This window comes from Heliconius melpomene, chromosome 14 (assembly GCF_056956725.1).
Source record: "Heliconius melpomene rosina isolate 202511_hmr_F chromosome 14, ASM5695672v1, whole genome shotgun sequence".
NCBI classification, from domain to species: Eukaryota; Metazoa; Arthropoda; class Insecta; order Lepidoptera; family Nymphalidae; genus Heliconius; species Heliconius melpomene.
In genome coordinates, this window is record NC_140402.1 from 4266306 (window position 1) to 4284398 (window position 18093).

General features: G+C 32.3%; 4 protein-coding genes across 4 annotated transcripts; 2 read left to right on the forward strand and 2 right to left on the reverse strand.

Annotated features, from left to right (window-relative positions):
- Positions 1-6141: 6141 nt before the first annotated feature.
- On the forward strand, positions 6142-7840 carry LOC146532020 (uncharacterized; the record flags this gene model as incomplete). Its single annotated transcript, XM_085197742.1, has 2 exons — positions 6142-7147; positions 7398-7840. Coding segments are annotated over 2 exons (1449 nt in total), but the record flags the coding sequence as incomplete, so codon positions are not given.
- Positions 7841-9372: 1532 nt separating this feature from the next.
- Positions 9373-14701, reverse strand: LOC146532021 (uncharacterized). The gene is made up of 2 exons (XM_085196996.1): positions 14275-14701; positions 9373-9508 (listed from the first exon to the last, which is right to left on the reverse strand). Exon 1 carries the CDS (start codon positions 14647-14649, stop codon positions 14308-14310), a length of 342 nt encoding a protein of 113 aa, XP_085053122.1. The 5' UTR covers positions 14650-14701; the 3' UTR covers positions 9373-9508; positions 14275-14307.
- LOC146532022 (uncharacterized) lies at positions 12722-14281 on the forward strand. Its single transcript, XM_085196976.1, has 2 exons — positions 12722-13105; positions 13198-14281. Exons 1-2 carry the CDS (start codon positions 13076-13078, stop codon positions 14230-14232), a joined length of 1065 nt encoding a protein of 354 aa, XP_085053102.1. The 5' UTR covers positions 12722-13075; the 3' UTR covers positions 14233-14281.
- Positions 14702-16383: 1682 nt separating the features above from the next.
- LOC146532023 (uncharacterized) lies at positions 16384-17660 on the reverse strand. The gene is made up of 2 exons (XM_085197744.1): positions 17633-17660; positions 16384-17213 (listed from the first exon to the last, which is right to left on the reverse strand). The coding sequence occupies exons 1-2, from the start codon at positions 17658-17660 to the stop codon at positions 16462-16464; spliced, it is 780 nt and encodes a 259-aa protein (XP_085053870.1). The 3' UTR covers positions 16384-16461.
- Between the last annotated feature and the right edge of the window lie 433 nt (positions 17661-18093).

Sequence of the window (18093 nt, forward strand, 5' to 3'; positions counted from 1 at the left end):
AACATTTGTTATCCGGCTTCGTTGTGATGAGATAGTTTTTTTTATGTAATTTATACAATATACCAGATACCTACAAACAATTGCTTGTCTTTCATTTTGATGAAAATAAATGCTTGAAAATAAATCAATGCATTGAAAAATAAGTTACATACAAAATTCGAAAAATTATAAATTACGTATTATACATAATAAGAACTATACAAAAAAAAACAAGTTAATGAATAAAGCAATAGCTTTATTCATTAACTTGTTTTTATTAATAAAAATTCATGTGAAGAATTTGAATTTATTGTTATATTGCAACTATAAGAGGCCAGTCGTAGCGCAGGTGCAAGCGTGTGACTGTAAATGCGACAGGTGATTGATTGATTGATGGGTTCGATCCTCACTCGAGGAAATGTAAAAAATAATATTTTAATTTCTTCAATTTGACGTCGAACGCAATGTCTGCTAAATTCGGCAGAAAGTGGGGAACGGAGAGTCAGCGTGGAGATTAAAAAAAAAAAAATAATATAATCACAAGTCGATAAATCAAAACAGCTTCGTCAATAAACTTATCTATATATATAAAATCGAAAGGTCACTCACTCATCACGAAATCTCAGAAACTACATGTGCTAGGAATCTCAAATTTTGCATAGGAGTTATTTATAGGACGTAGGTGCTCGCTAAGACGGGAATTTGCAATATTCGACTTCTAAGAGGTTGTTTTTGGGGTCGAAAGTTTGTATGAAACTTCGTTACTACAAATGCTACGAGTCTCAAATTTTGCATGGACGTCACTTATAGGACGTCCATGCGTCCATGCATGCGTCTGCAAGCATGCAGCTTATGGACGTAGGTACTCATGGAGACAGAGATTAATAATAACGTAGTTCACGCGAAGCAGGCGAAGCCGCGGGCAGGCCGCTAGTATATATATATGTTTAAATAAAATTTTAACATATTTAATTATACACGCGGGTATGGCCTAAACAAATAATGACAATGCTATTTATTTTAATAAATAGTACTTATGTATTTCTCCGTAAATGTGAATCATTGGTCTACATGTACTTAACTGATGGCTGCGGTTTTAGAAACATGTACTCGTATGTAGATAAACAATTAGTAAGAAGGTGACCTAGCGAGGTAAGGTGATCTTTGGAATTGCAGCAAAACTAGAAGAACTGTAGATTAATATTAAAAGATAAGATAAGATTTATTAAGATTTAGATTTAGAGTTGATTTTAAGTTTTAAATACTTCTGTTCTTGTTCTAGGTATATGGTCAAATGTCGAAACTGGCATAAGGTGGTTGCTATAATGCTGTATTTTCAATTCTGCATATCTTGGTGGCCTCGCTCGCCACGATGCCAATCTCTTATTAGCATAAGAAGTGTAGTAGAGTTTTAAAAAAAGTTAACTATTATAATATAGGTAAGATGATGAAGAAGAAGATGATGAAGAATATTTTAGTTTTTTTGCTTTGGTGTCGAGGCAAACCACGGCGTTGTGTTCCGTCATTCAACACGCAATGCCTTCAGAATTCTGCTTAAATTGTAGAACGCAGTGTCTTAACAAGCATTCTTTCGGGGATCATCTCTTACGCCTCTCTCCTAATTAGCTTAATATAATAAAAGAATTATTAATAATTAATTGCAGTTATAGTTTCCTTCAATTACCATTTATGTAAATGTTGGCAAATATATTGTTTATATAGATAAAAAATAAGATAAGATTTAGTTTTCATTTTAAAATAAAATAAAAAGATTTAATCGTAACCAATTTCGAACTTATTGCATTTGAGTATGCTATAAATTCACTAGCTAATCTTATGGTAAACATCCATACCTATATTATAAATTCGAAAGTAAGTAAGTAAGTGTCTGTCTGTCTGTCTGTCTGTCTGTCTTTTACGCAATCAGGGTCAAACCGCTAATTTAATTGTGATAAAATACTCATATACTTGAGGGTCCCGGGATGAACATAGGATACTTTTTTTTCTCATATTTTTAATATTTTCGATATATATCAATATATTAAAATAATTAATTTGACATGCAATTTATTCCGCCATGTTAATAACAATCGTCGCTACGCGTTGCTAAACAACGGCTTGCAAAGTTTGTTGTTTTAAGAAAACGTCACCCAAAGTGAGTTTGCTTAATGCATACATGGCGCGCGCCGATATAGATTTGTATACATTAACAAAAATTAGATGATTTCTATAATTTGACGTTCATCCTTATGAAAATAAATATAATAGTCACTTTTAGCATTTCATGTAGATGGAAATTATAGTTTACTGTATAACATTCTAATAAATAATTAAAATGTCACTGATTCCAAATGAAAATGACCTAGCCTACGAATGGTATAGTATGACCGACGCGAACGGGCAGATGACTTTGATGATTTTGTAAATTTTTATATATTTTCGAATTACTATTTTTTTATGTAATTTTTTATGTAATTATTTGTTGCTTATAATTAATTTATCTCAGTTCGGTTATCTATACCGATGTTATACACTTAAAATATCGTAATTTTAATCATTTGGGAATATTAAATATTGTTCGCAAAAATTAATAATTATTTCATATAGAAAAATGTTTAGTACGCGCGCACGGGAAACTTTAGGTACTTTTTCTAATTTTAAGAATTTCCTTTAGTTACTTTTACTGCTTTTGTTTGTTAATTTCGGTTACTCAGATATTTTTTCTTATAATAAATCTCCACTTATTATTATTTTTTAACTTATTTTAATTATTTAGGCTTATATTTTAGCGGGCGTAGCCGCGTCCGGGCCCACTTGTATTGCTATATATTATAAAATACAAAATTGGTTAAGTACTATTCGGACTGGCGCACCGAGGGTTCCGTACCAATTTAAGAATTGTAGGTGAACTGGGAAAAGGAAGTACAATTTACTTGAGTTGACAAACTTAAGTATGCATATATTTTGTATGCAATATGCATTCATTTTGTATGCAATGAACTATAAATATAAGTTTCAGACAGTAGACCCTGAGTATTTGATATATATTTCAGCTTGATACCTTCACGCGTTCCTGTGATAAAGGGTCTCGACACGGGTCTTGCTTAATTTTTTCTGGGCTCCAAGGGATTATAGACCTAAATATTTGTTATTAATTTCAAATCGATACATCCATCCGATCTCGAGATAAACGCTCTTGACATACGGACAACAAAATCATCCTATAAGGGTTCCGTTTTTACCTTTTGAGGTACGGAACTCTGAAAATATATTTTAGGAACGTAATGAATATTACAAAAAGGCAATATATATTAAAAGAAGGTAGGTGTTTATATAATTCGATGAATATAAGGATATAAACATATGCAGAGTGTCCTTCTCGTTTGATGACCTGCTGTGACGTAAAAGATCTCGAAAAACCCAATCATTGTTATGAATAGTAATATACTGATAATGATGCTTATTAAAAGATGTGGATTAAGTAAAAAATAAAAATAAAATTGTAATACATTTTTCTTTATTTGTTCATCATGTGGCTTAGTAATATATAATCGTTTTCTTTGTTTTTTCCATATAAAAAAAACAATTTCTTTGTTGTCACTTTAATTCAGAATTATTGCATAATAAAAAACTATTTATACTTTTATTAAATAAGCGAATCAATTTTACATTTTTAAATATAAATTATTATAAAAAAGATACATTTAAAAATATAAAAAACCACACTTCCGAGGGCGGGACAAGGGTCCAAGCCATCGGTGGCTAGGGCTCCAGAGAGAGGAACCTCCGCACAATACGCGCCGTCTCAAGTATTACTGCCCTCTGTATCCGGTTCTTGATCCAACAGCTAAGCGATAGCCTCTTAAGGTGTTGGTCGAGGCTTTTCGCTATTAAACCGTTAACCGAAACCACTATCGGCACAATGATAGTCGCATTGACATCCCACATGGCGGTAATCTCATGGGCTAGGTCCAAATATTTAGATTGTTTTTCTTTTTCGGCCTTCACGAGATTTTCATCATGTGGGATAGTAACGTCAACAATCACTGCGCGGCGCGCCGCTCGGTCTACTAGTACTATATCAGGTCTATTGGCAACAATATACCTGTCAGTAATAATAGACCGATCCCAGTAGAGCAAAGCACAGCTATTTTCAAGAACAGACATGGGATTGTACCTGTAGTAAGGCACCTCCAATTCTACAAGGCCATATTGAAGAGCAAGTTGCTGGTGTATTATCTTGGCTACTTGATTGTGTCTATGCAAATACTCGCCATTAGCAAGATGAGAACAACCAGAGACAATATGTCTGAGGGACTCCCCAGGTCGATGACACGCCCGGCAGATGTCGATAGTGCCATCTTTCATAATATGTCTCTGGTAGTTCCGTGTCTTGATAACTTCGTCCATAATTGCACAGACAAAACCTTCAGTTTCTCCGAAAAGATCCCCGAACTGTAACCAAGATAATGATGAAACAGTATCCACGTCCTGGCCCACTAGGGCTCTATTTATTATTATTATTATACATATATACAGTCTTGTATTATTTATTATAAGTAAAGTTTGTAAAAGCTATATACATAGACATTTTGATTATTTTGTAGAGTAGCAAAATATATTACCACCCGTTTCAACACAATGTTTTTTCAAAGTTCTACTAACCTTTGCAATTGGTGTTGTTAGACGTAAAAATAATGATGAAAATGTTGTGGGTATCGAGGTGCTAGTTTTAATTGAAGAAATCATTCGTAAATTTCTCTCATTTGCATTTTTTGACCTCTCAAAATTTGCCCTCATATTTTTTTCTGAATTATCTTTTTTAAATGACGATAATGATAATTGGTTGTCATTATAATCTGTGGTCTCTTGTGGATTGGGTTCTGATGGAAATAGAGAGGAAGTTGAAAAATTATCTATATTATTATTATTTGCTAACGGACGTCTTAGACGACTAATCGGTGCTTTTATGTATCCACATTCTAATCTATTGTTTCGTATACGACATCCATTACCTAAATCAATAATTTTTGTTGTTGCTTCTCCAATATTTTTATTGTAACCACAAAGTAACCTGTCGCTTATAATTTTACAAATATTCACATTATAATCGTACCCCGAACAAGCAATCATGTTAGTTGCATTACCCATGTTTGTATTGATTGAAGGGGCTTTTCGATTCATTCCTAAAAAGTCATCTTCTTTATTATTTGATTCTCTTTGTTCGTCACTTTCTACTTTTCTATATTTTCGTGTATTATAAGCTTCATAAATTATTGGTTCAAATAGTACATGTCCAATTTTTGGTGCGCAATCAGTTAAAGATGTTATTAATATGATACACAGCTATAAAAGAATAAAATTATTAAAATAAAAAAGTTTATGATGTTTTTAATCAGCATCGTAAAATTAATCCGTTTCGTATAGTATCTAAGTTTTAATTGATTACTAAAATTTTCCTGCATTCACGTGAAAATGCAAGAATGGAGGGGGAAAGGTAACATTGTTGAATAAGATATAATTATGTAACTTTCTACTTACTACAATTGATATTGACATTGTATTCAAAGGTTAAGAAATTTCTGAAAACTATTGATTTTTTAATAACTTCTTTTTTAATTTCACGAATAATTACCTATTTAATCGTGATACAATCACGTTGAAAATTATTTGTAAAATTGAAAATATAATTACACATGCATATTGTATCGATTATGTGTGATAAATAAAATAAATATATGTGATTTTTTAAAGTATGATGAATGTGACGAATTTGGAGGATTTATATTTTACAATTGTTATAAGTTATTATATATAAAAAAAATAAGGATATTTCGTAATTTATAAACGAAAATGATGAGATGACATAAATTCAACGTTTACTTGTATCTATAAATATATAAGTCAAAATAAACGTGACAATGTCAAAATAGTTAGTGGTTTCCTCAACCATTCAACGAATAAAATTTACCTTAAATATGAAAAAGAAGAAAGTATAGTGATGTTTTTATTTTGCGACAACAGTTATATTTTTTTACATTTCAAAAATTAATGAAAGTGATTGTTTAGTTCAATTTTGGGTATGTGCAAACGACGTCAAAATAGTAAGTTGTATAATACTTGCTCTTGTAGTTTGAGATTCACATTAATTAATATATTCTTTTTGAAATAGAAGGAAAACAAAAACACAAAAGAAAACCCAAAACTCCGGTTAAAAAACAAACGTGTTGTCAAAAGTGTAAAAGAAGAATTCGTAGGTGGCTTTGTAGAAGAATAAAAAGATGTTTTAAAAAAGCAGTGTTTGGTGATCCTGATCCTCAATTGGATGACTTCGAGATAGCCGGTTACAATTTAGGTGACATTAGAGATAATTTAAGAATTAAAAGTAGCAACAACGTTTTGCAAAATGCTGATAAAAAACCTACGGTCACAACACTATTTCGAAACGATCGTAAAAAATCTACAAAAAGTCTATCATTAAAAAAGGCACTTGCAGAGGAATTTGATAGATATTCAATTTCAAAATCTATAGCTGGTAAAGTTAAATCATTTGTTACTGATTTAAAAGAAAGAAATATTTACCTCGGAATATCCAAGGATTCGAAATTAAACATAAGTGATGAAGAAAAAGAAAAAATTAAAAAGTTAGCTGATAAATATGAAAAGGAAAACCAAAGGAATGTAGATAATTTTTTAAAATCACTTAAAGAAAACGAAAAATTGAAAAATATGTTTTCTTCACAGAAACTAAAAGAAACAATTTCGAAAAATATCAATAAAATATTACCACAAGGAAAAGATGAAATTCTCAGTCAGGATAAGTTTAAAGATGTTGTGAAAAATTTGTTTTCTACGGATAAAGATATATTTACTAAGCAACTAGATTTTTTGAAAAATCAAGACAGTAAAATTCTTAAGAAAAAATTGGACCTCAATGATTCGAAATTAAAGTTATTTAATAAAATGGGAAACGATATCAAGCAGGGAAAATTTTCAGTAACGGCAATACCGAGTAAAATAATAAAGAGTAAAAAAAATATACAGAAAGAAGATTTAGCAAAAATTTTAAGCTACTACAAGTTGCAAGAAAAGAAAATAAAAGAACACTATCCCTTTGTAAAGCAATCAAAGCTGAAACAATTAAAAAGTGATTTGAGAGCAAAAATTGGTTTTTGAAAATAATTTAGAGAAAAAACACATGCAATTTGACTGTACACTGTACGTAGCGTGTCTAATAAGCGAATTGTAATATTTTATATTTTTTCATTTGTGATAAGAGAGATGCTAACAAGCTATGTCGAACAACTTATTGTGAGAATTATTTTTTATTATTAATTTAGTTTTCTATAGAATTAACATAATTATACCTAAATAGTTTTTGAAGTTACAGATTTTTACGATAATCGTATTACTGCCAGAAGCTAGTGGAAATTGTCCTTGTACTGAAAGTAACGGAAATACCAAGGAACCCCATAAAGTTCTAAGTCATGTGGAGGAAGAACAAGTTACAGAAAGGCATAGAAAAAAATGTTGCCCTTACAATTTCAATGGAAAGCTTTGCCGAACCGTAGGCGATCGTGTTTTATGTGGATATGAGAGAAATGTTGGTGGATCAGATGATAATAACAACATCATAGATCTACAAAATGGTTGCCGATTAAAAAATGGTCGATTGGAATGTGGTTACTATCAACCTCCATATACATATTCTCCTCGTCCCCCCGTTTTGGATATTGTAGAGTCAGAGCCAGACAAACCTGAACACGAGGGTGATGAAGTAAAACTTCTGGCTACTGAATCTTCTAATCCATCAGAAGTTCCTGTACGTGATAATGATTGTAATTATAATGATATACGTTAGTTTCATTAAAAAAAGCGCCTTATCATATTTAAAGGCAAAATAGATTAGATAATATTTGCTCTTTGAGTTCTGTATTTTTTATTCTAATAATGATTATTAAAAACTTTATTCGTGTAAAATGGTTAAACTTTTCTTATTCCATCATGATTATTTTACTATGTATTTTACGAGGCCAAGACGTGACGCAAGGCATAAAGTGTGTGGCAAACGTGCCAAGTTGTGGGTTCGATTACCACTTGAGGTAATGAATTATTTAATATTTCCATTTTCTTCACTCTGATTTTGAGGCAAAGCGCTGCGTTGGGTTCCGCCATTCAACACGCAATGCCACCAGAATTCGACGGAAAATGGGGAACGGAGTGGTTTAACACTAGGTTCCCTCTGCCTACCACGCTGTGTGTGGGATACAGTACATAGTTATTCACATAGAATAAAATAAAATTGTTTTTATCAGTGTATTTTGCTATATATATTTTTTATTGTGTAAAAACAAGGAAGGGTGTTTTATTGAATGAAATAAAGAATTTGTGAATTTTGTAAAATTCTCTATCCTAACTTAATTAAAAATTCAAAAGCTTCATTTATTTTTTATCAATATAAAAAGATATATTATATATGTAAAACACACATACCTTAAGACGAAGTAGTTAAAATGTGTGTCGAGTTTTTTCTAAGGCAATTCGGTGCGCTGAATGAATACATTCATATATTAATTTCACTTCAAGCTTGCGTATTGCACTATTTATAGATTTTTTGTATTCATGGTTTGTGGCAATTAATATAGAGGTTTTAATACTTTATAAACAATTCTAATTAAAAATTACCACTGTATAAGTAATGAAATGTAATGAGGAACCTAGTGTTAAAACACTACGTGTTTGGCTGTATTCTGGAGTGGCGGAGTTCAACGCCACCCTTGGTCTGGACACCAGAGAGAAGAAATGAAAATATAAATTTAAATAAATATTTAATTTCCTCAAGTGGGAATCGAATCCACAACCAGTGACGTTTATCATCACATTTGTGCCTCTGCGCTACGGCTGGGCTCTGAAGTAGGTTATGTTCCTAATATATCATTAATATAAAGATAAGTTAAATATTTTTATTATTAAATTTCATTTTATTAAAACAGTTATTTAAAATAAACAAAAAAGATAATAACAATTAAATTTTATTAATAAATACTATTAGTAAATTTCAATACAAAATAAACATCGACAACAAACAATACCAACATTTACAACAAAAACTGCAACATGTTAAGTCCCTATCTAATTAGTATCACGGCACACTTCACTGTACAACGATTGCAGTTATAATTACAGTCTAGGCATAACCCTGATTTCCATTAGAAATAGAAAATAGAAATCAATCACTTTGAACGTTAACTTTCAATGGAGAAGCACATCTAGCGCATCTAATGACCCTTCCAATCCCGGAAGTTCGTCGTCGGCGAAGTATCCGAACAATTCTTTAAGCATTCTCGTTTCTTTGTCGTCCTTCGGAAACAAGTAGTCCAGAAACCTGGTGATGGCGTCAGACATGCTCCTCTGTTCGCTGTGATTGGTGAATATTTCTTGGAAACCCTTAATTATGCTGCAATTGCATGCGCTAACCAGTATCGTTAACACGCTTATTAAAATAATAACTTTCTGTGACATCATTGTTCTGTAACAATAGAAAATGTGGATTTTATTTTGTGTTTTAAGACCTTCATAGTACAACGGTGCTGGATCTGGTTGTAAAAGCGACGGTTGCGGGTTCGATTCCCATTCGGGGGAATGAAATATTTAATATTTCCAAGCAATAGACCGAGCGATATCATTATAATCATATGTTATATCATTATATCGTTTCTACAAACGACAGCTAATAGCTAGTAGCAATATGTTATTTTTTTAAATCTTAGTAGGTAATAAACTTAAACAAAATGCTAATGTTAATAATTGCTTTCACTTTCTATCTCATTCAGCTATTATTAACATTTTTAAGGGATTTCTAAACGTATTTACTCTACGCATCTTTATATAATCTTTTCTATTTAACTGCAAATGTAGGTCAATTTGATAATTTATATTTTTATTGTAATATTGTTTAAAATTTACAAGGTTTTTTATTTGATTTGTATACAATTATTATTAACAACAATACACGTAAAATTATAAAATAAATGTTAAGAGATCGTAAAATAATGTATATACTCGTATAATAGTTATTTTCAAAAGAAATAAGCTTACGATTTTTACATAAGATATACAACGATAATAACATACTATGTTTTATAATAAGTCATACAGATGAAGAAATAATCTATCTATTTGCCAGATTTGGGACACTACTTGATGAAGATTTAGATGTCCACTGGGTGTGACATCGTTCAACAAAGTTTATAACGGAATCTACTCAGACCAAAAGACGACTCGCTCCCCGAAATGGTCGCGATATAAGGGTCGTCTATGTGGTAAGCACCACGCATCATCTTTAACAGATATTTTTTTGTAACTTCATGTTGGGGGAAACCTGGGATCCTAGTGTTAAGACACTTTGTTCCTATTAAGGCATTACGTGCTCAGAGGCGGAACTTAACGCCGCAATCTTTAACACATCATTTTATTGATAAAGTAGATAATCGAGTTCTTTCCTGGTTTCTATGTAATTACTTTTTTTAATAAAAGTAATTAATTATTACCTGCAGTAGAGTACAACGAGTCCGCTACCAACGATTAATGACAAGATAATAAGTAGATATGAGAACGAAATTATTCCAGATACTCACGTAACCGAATGTTCGCTAAATTAGTATTACATTATAAAAACAGATTAATTATAGAAATATTTTTTATAAAATACAATTTTTTCCAGCTTCACGCTGTTGCAGAGGAGAAAGAGGAAGAAGGGAGCCTAGTGTTGAAATACTCCGCTTTCCACTTTCAGACAAATTCTGGAGAACAAGGCAGAACTCAGCGCCGTTACCTTGCCTCCACGCTGGAGCGAAGACATGTAAATATTGAATATTTCATTTTCTCGAGTGGGAATCGAACCCACAACCTGTCGCGTTGCGCCTGGCATCTTAAAAATATTGCGGCTGTTATTTTTTATCTAGTGTATAAGTATTAAGTTAATGTAAGTATAAACCAAATCTATGATTTGTATAATCAAAAAAAAAATATTTTTTTACTATAATTTTTTTTACTAAAAATATTCAATAATATATAAATATAACCAATAGAAAAAATAACTGATTAAAAGTTAGTCTTACCTTGATTCCTCCTGGCGTTTGTGTTTAATCCGTTTTTCAAAACTTAAACTCACTTAAAATATATATTGAAAACATTAAACATAAATATATAACTATAACTGTACTAAAAAATATCTAAGATACTAACAAATTCATATAATATTAAAAAACAAGATATTTTTTTTACAATATACAATGTACGTATGTATCAAGGAAGCCTTTACAACGACGAATGTCGCGTGTGTCGACCCCCACGCTACTTTCTACCACTGGAACATTGATTATGAAATATATCATAATTTTTTAACAGATAATTTTAGAATGTGGGGACGGAGCGTAACACTAGGTTCTCTCTGCCTACCCTGCTCTATGTGGGATACATAGGGAATCTAATCTGATCATATTTTTAAATAAATTTACTTATCTTTTTTTATTAGATGACTACGAAGGTGGGTTAAGCACATTCGTTGTAATTTATTTGGTATCCAAGCTACTGAGTTAAGGAGAGCTATTTTTTTAAAATAGATTTTAATAAATTATAAATTGGTTATAAACCCATAATAAAATAGAATACAAAAATAGAAAAATTAATAATATTAAAATAGCTAAAATATTTCAAGTTTTAGTTTATTTAAGTTTTTTTATTGGTGAACAATTTAAGAATTATAAAAATTTTCATTCATTAATTGTTTTCTTTTTATTTTTTACTCATGTATTTTCTTTATATTTATTTTTTGATACACTGAAAATAAATAAATTTCAAATACAAATATTGGGAAATTTTCGTAGGGATTGAGACTCTACATCCATTGCGTGAACAATTTACATAAATATTCAATTTTTTATATTTTATTGTATTTTGTTTTTTATAGGGTTGGTGAATGCACAGAAAATAAATAAAATGCTTGAAAATTGTAAAACTTTTGAAAGTTAAAAATAAGAAACATACATTAACCTAAAATGTTGGCACCAATATAGTAGCTGACGAAAGAGAGATCAGCTACTATATTCCAAGAAATGTTAAATAATGAATATTTTTTTTTATATAATAATATACTAACTGGAAGTAAAAAAAAATAAAATTTGCCTAAAAAAAATAAAGATTCACGAAATATTTGTAATTCCGTTCATACTTTCGAAACGAGTCTTATTACTTTCCAACGATTGTTTAACTTCTTTCTGCTCACGTCCGACAAGCCTATTCATTTATTCATTAATACAAACATAGTTTTTTTTAATTTAAATAAATAAAACGAATTTAGGTACGGTTCAGCAAATATTCTTGGTTGTAGGTTTGAAAGTGACACTTTTTGTTTGTACAAATTTACTATGTTTGAATATGTATTTAACGTTATGTAGAAAGTGAAATATATGATAAAGAGTTTGAATAGTCCGGCTCTGGCAATATCCTATTTTTTCCTTATTTCCTTATTTAAATCTAAAATTAACACTAGTGTTAAGACACTCCGTTGCCATTGAGATATTTCCGCCACTCCTCGAGTGAGGATTGAATTGTGCACCTGCGCCACGACTGGCATCCTTATCCGTATTTTTTTGGCAACAAGATGCCATCCACAAACGCTAACACTAATCGAACCTACGGCCTACGGCCTACCTGAGTTGTATATACTGATATAGCCAGTTGTTCGTCGCTATATTTATGAGATATTACACGCTTTCTATATTTTATGAGGTAATATACGCTTGCGTAATATGCTCGTACCCAAAAGATTGAACTAGATTTTTAATAATGCATAAATATTTATTAGTATCTTTTACTTTTTACACATTGAAACGTTATCTTTTATCTTTTAAAGATACTTCGCACGAATAAGATATTTTAATTGTAATCGGTGAATAATTTTCCTTGTCCCTGTTTGTAGAAATGGCGTGTTTCCATTGTAATTATATTTTTTATGTTTCTTTGGCATTGATCGCGTTTTGTGAACGAATGTTTATTTAAAGGGTCACCCGTGATTTGCGTCGCAGACGAGTTAATGCTGTTCAATATGAAATATATAAGTCAGGTATAAAAAGTTACTTAAGAAAAATCATTATATTGTCAAGTGAAATTGTTGTTTTTACTTTCAAAAGGATATTAATTCATTGTTTTTTTTAGGTAGCCGTGATTATATTTACTTTTTGGTTATGTGAAACAGTGAAGTGCAATCCACATCGTAGATTAAAAAAAAATCAGAAAAGTGCCCACTTCGCTTTGCCACCTTTTCCGATTTTACCATTACCATTGAAACCTTTTCCGGTTTTATTAAAGAAAATAACACCGTTTGGAGAATATGGAATTAAGCATTCTATCAAAAAAAGGCAGATTGTCCAACCAAGCGAAATACCCATTATTGAAGGTGGTACACTTGAAGATATTATGAAAATACAAAATGTTGGAGTAGTAGACAAAGCAGAAGATATTCCACTTGAACCAAATTTAACACCACAAGTAATAATAACATCTATCATTAAGCCTATAGAAGATAGTGTGCCTATTTCTATACCTTCACCTGTGCCAGAGGGCTCCGAATTACCAACAGACCAAATTATAGAGGATTTGAAGCCCCCGGAAGAAATTATACATCGAGAATCAGGACTGAAAGTCACAGAAGTAGTGTCATCATCAGAAAATGTTATTGAAATAACTCCAAGGCCCTTTGGCCTAGGAGAAGTATTAGCAGAGAACCATGAAATCCAAAATGTAGCCATAAGCACTGCAGTGGAAAGTACAGTACCATCAATATCGAGAATTCCTCTTATAAAAAATCCAAATGGTCCCTTTTTGTTTACTGATATTACTAGACTACCTCTAAATGGTTTCTATCCTGCTCCATCTATTGGTGTTCCTGAATATATTGTACCTTCACCGCCTTTGTTACCAATACCACCATCTGTAGTTCAACCACCATTAAAGCCAGTACTGATGCCTCCACCGGAGATAATACCACCTCCACCACCACCACCAGAGATACCACCCATAGTTAAAGGAGACATACCAATTAACAGAGAAGAGTCTCCTAATTTACTCGTCAAAGGTTCTCGTTTTGTACTATACTTTGGTTCAATGATGTTGCAAATGCTATCACAACTTGTTAATGGCCATATAGACTTAAGTCAACCAATTGATATACCTTTGCCCATAACAGGCTAAAATGTTCAAAATGTATTGTGTACACAAATGTGGTATACTTACAAAATCGATTATGAATATCCGCTGAATTATTGGTTAAAGTCCAAAACCACCAATTCCTTGCCCAGGTCCAAACCCACCCTGATTCCCGCCGAATCCACCTCCTTGTCCAAAACCTCCTCCTTGACCATATCCTCTTTGTCCAAAACCTCCTCCTTGCCCAAATCCTCTTTGCCCGAAACCGCGTCCTTGTTGAAAACCTCTATCTTGCCCAAATCCTCTTTGTTCAAATCCTCTTCCTTGTCCGAAGCCTCCTCCTTGCCCGAAACCGCCTTGCCCAAATCCTCCTTGTCCGAAACCACCTCCTTGTTGAAAACCTCCACCTTGGCCAAATCCTCTTCCACCCCAGCCTCCGAATTGTGCTTCAGTGCTCGCCATTAGAACAAGAGCTACTATAATTCCAATATATATCTAAAAAAAAAAAATAAAGAAATATTTTTTTAATCTTATTGATACTTAACGGATAATGTATTTAATTTTTGAAATCCGTTGTACATTATATTATTTAAAAATATTATAATATTTTATTTACAAAAAATAAGACCCAGAGAGGGCACTAAGCGTAACTGTGAACGCGACAGATAGTTGGTTCGATTGCTATTTGAGAAAATGAAATATTAAATATATTTATTTCTTCGCCATTCAATAGAACGGAATGTCTAAATAATACGTTCCCTGCTGTGTGCGTAAAAAACATACACAACTTCTTTCATTATGAGACTAGCCATATTATTTCCCATTTACCACCAGTTGCCATTAAAAACTTGTTAAAAAAATTGTTAAATGATAATCTTTTATTACAAAATAATATAAAATATTGTTTAAAACTTACTGTAGATGTCATCTTAACTTAACTTATGTGTGTCACTTCTTATTACAATCTATTGGCGATGTTGAAAAAACAGCCTATATATAGAATTTATATAATTTTGGAACTATTTCTTATTTGTTTTTCAAGCGTTCTTGGTAATTTAATTAGAGGGGTAATGCGAAATTAGTTTATGTTTTTAATCTCAATATATGTAGAATGACTACATGAATGTGACGTAATTACTCGTATAAACAATAAAATTTCGTTATTACATTGTTTTAGTTCATTCATTACTAATGGAGAGTTATAATTGAGCTAAGGGTAACAATTTTATAAGCTTCTCTTTTTTTATTTATTTACGTTCGTAAGAAAATCGTAAAGTTAATAATTTCCAAGCAGCATCGTGAAGCTTTATCTCGCATAGCAGGATGAGCAAAGAGCAAAGAGCCAAGTTCTAAGACAATTCCGCCAAATTTTCGATATATTGCGTGTTAAGTAGTGGAACTAAACACCGCACTTTTACCAGAGCGATGTAATAATAATAGTTAATTCCCTAGAATGAGAATCGAACTCAATGCTGTCTACTGAGGCTGTCTATACGGTCTCTTATAATCTTATAATATAAGTAGCTGAGGTTTTTCCAATTTTTTTGTTCACGGATGTAGTTGTAGAATATGAAGATAATGTAGTATGTACTTAAAAATATAATATTTAAATATTTAAACAGAGTACAGCAGGTAGGTAGGTTTTTAGGAATATTTCTCACCATATCGTACTGTGTTATTAAATTTCTCAAATCGTCTTCTGTAATGGCAATATTAAAAATACACTCGATATATATATGAAGAATAATACAAAGTATGTTACATTATATGTTCGATCATAGGATCAATTACTTTGATCGGACGTATCTGTCTAGTAAAGTAGTGTAATAACACTACTTATAAAACATATTTGATTTGAAAATATTGATTACATTTCATTGATAATTATTGGCAGCAATAATTGCAAGATACCTATCTAATTTACAAAACACAATTTTCTTTAGCTTCACGCTGTGTAATGCACAGCAAGGTATGCAGAGAGAGAAAAAAAATAAAACAATTGTTATGGTTTAATTTAAAGAAATATTGACGTCATAATACCTAATGTTATACGCGTTCTTAGCATTGTTAACTTTAACAGTGACGATTGGTCCTATTAATTTGGAGAAAAATCTTATACTAATAAATAAGATTTTTTTTTGTCTAAATAAAAAATTCCGGAAGGTGAGAAAAAAAAGATCTTAGTTGAAGGTTGTAATGTATTTATTATAAAAACAAAATTAAAACAAACGAAAACGATGTAATGGGTTAAAATTTAATAAACAAAAAATATTTTTAACGGCCATATTTTTTTCCATAACTGCCACCGCTGCCACTGCCGCCGGAACCAGATCCTCCTTGACTACCACCTGATCCACCTTGATTGCCTCCAGAGCCTCCTTGATTACTGCCCGATCCCCCTTGACTACCACCTGATCCACCTTGGCTGCCCCCAGAGCCTCCTTGATTACTGCCCGATCCCCCTTGACTACCACCTGATCCACCTTGGCTGCCTCCAGAGCCTCCTTGATTACTGCCCGATCCCCCTTGGCTTCCACCAGATCCACCCTGGCTACCAGAAACACCTTGTCCACTTTGGCCTGAGCTACCTTGGCTACCCCCAGATCCACCTTGGCTGCCTCCGGAACCACCTTGGCTACCTCCGGAACTACCTTGGCTGCCCCCAGAACCACCTTGGCTGCCTCCGGAACCACCTTGGCTACCTCCGGAACCACCTTGGCTGCCTCCGGAACCACCTTGGCTTCCTGATCCTCCTTGACTTCCTCCGGAACCGCCTTGACTGCCAGATCCACCTTGACCTCCTCCAGTTCCACCCTGACTCCCACCACCTAAACTTTGGCTGCCACTAGAACCACCACCAGGAGACCCTCCATATCCGCTGGATTTACTGCTGCTTGAGCCTCCTTGGCTGGAAGCGCTGCTTTGACCTCCCCCGTAGTTGCCACGCTGTTCACCAATAGCAGTTGCAATTAGTGCAACTGTTACACTCAAGATAAGTAACGTCTGGAAGTAAAAAAACTTAGTTACTTGAAAGTTGAAAAATATTTATATTTTTTCTTTTAAATTTCAAATAAAGTAAGTGTATGTAGAAAGAAGGATGGTACAATACCTTTATTAGAGCCATTGTAGGTTCCCTTTGCGATTGTGTAAATATCCTTTGCAATATCTTATATATACAACTTAGATAATCTATTCAATGCTCTGGTATTTATTAATTGAAAGACTATCAAGAATAAGGTGCATATTTATGAAATAGATTTTATGGTTTCTTGTTATTATAGCTATTAATAAAAAAACGTATTGCATATCTAATGGATGTAAGCAATTTCTTGTAAGCAAAACCATTGACATTTTGTGTACACATGTGTTCATAAAAATACAAAGATCCCTCTTTTAGGGTTCCGCACTTCAAAAGGAAAAAATAGGCTTCTAAATTAACACAAACGTATTAATGGGCCCGTATTAATGCCCATTTTTGCAAGAGGTTATGTACCAACTTGCGTCAACTCAAATTTAGAATCTTGTTTTTAATTAACTTTTACAAACCAAAAACCGGCTAAATGCGAATTGGACTCGTATACCGAGGGGTTCTGTTCCAATTTCAGGATTATATGTCAACTTAAGTTTTCGGATTCAAACAAAAAGTGCAAATGCCCGCAAACATAAGTTTGTCGATTTTTATAGTTGTAGGTACATCCCGTTGGCCTACAATCCTGAAATTGGTACGGGACCCTCGGTTGGGGAGTCCGACTCGCACTAGATCGTTTTTTTAAATTATTTGAGTTGGTAGAGTTGCACAAAGATAAGTTTAAATTCCTAGCAATTATGAAATTCTCAATGATTTCAAAGATACACAAAATATGTAACATATCATTTCTACAAAATAATAAAAAATCATTGTTTTGG

Bases quoted from the DNA above. Each gene is read 5' to 3' on its own strand.
- LOC146532021 (XM_085196996.1), bottom strand. From the start codon at position 14,649: ATGGCGAGCACTGAAGCACAATTCGGAGGCTGGGGTGGAAGAGGATTT.
- LOC146532023 (XM_085197744.1), bottom strand. From the start codon at position 17,660: ATGGGCATTAATACGGGCCCATTAATAC. The intron at 17,214-17,632 runs GTTTGTGTTAAT...TCAACTTTCAAG, and splicing joins TAATACGGGCCCATTAATAC to TAACTAAGTTTTTTTACTTC.
- LOC146532022 (XM_085196976.1), top strand. From the start codon at position 13,076: ATGCTGTTCAATATGAAATATATAAGTCAG. The intron at 13,106-13,197 runs GTATAAAAAGTT...TGTTTTTTTTAG, and splicing joins ATATGAAATATATAAGTCAG to GTAGCCGTGATTATATTTAC.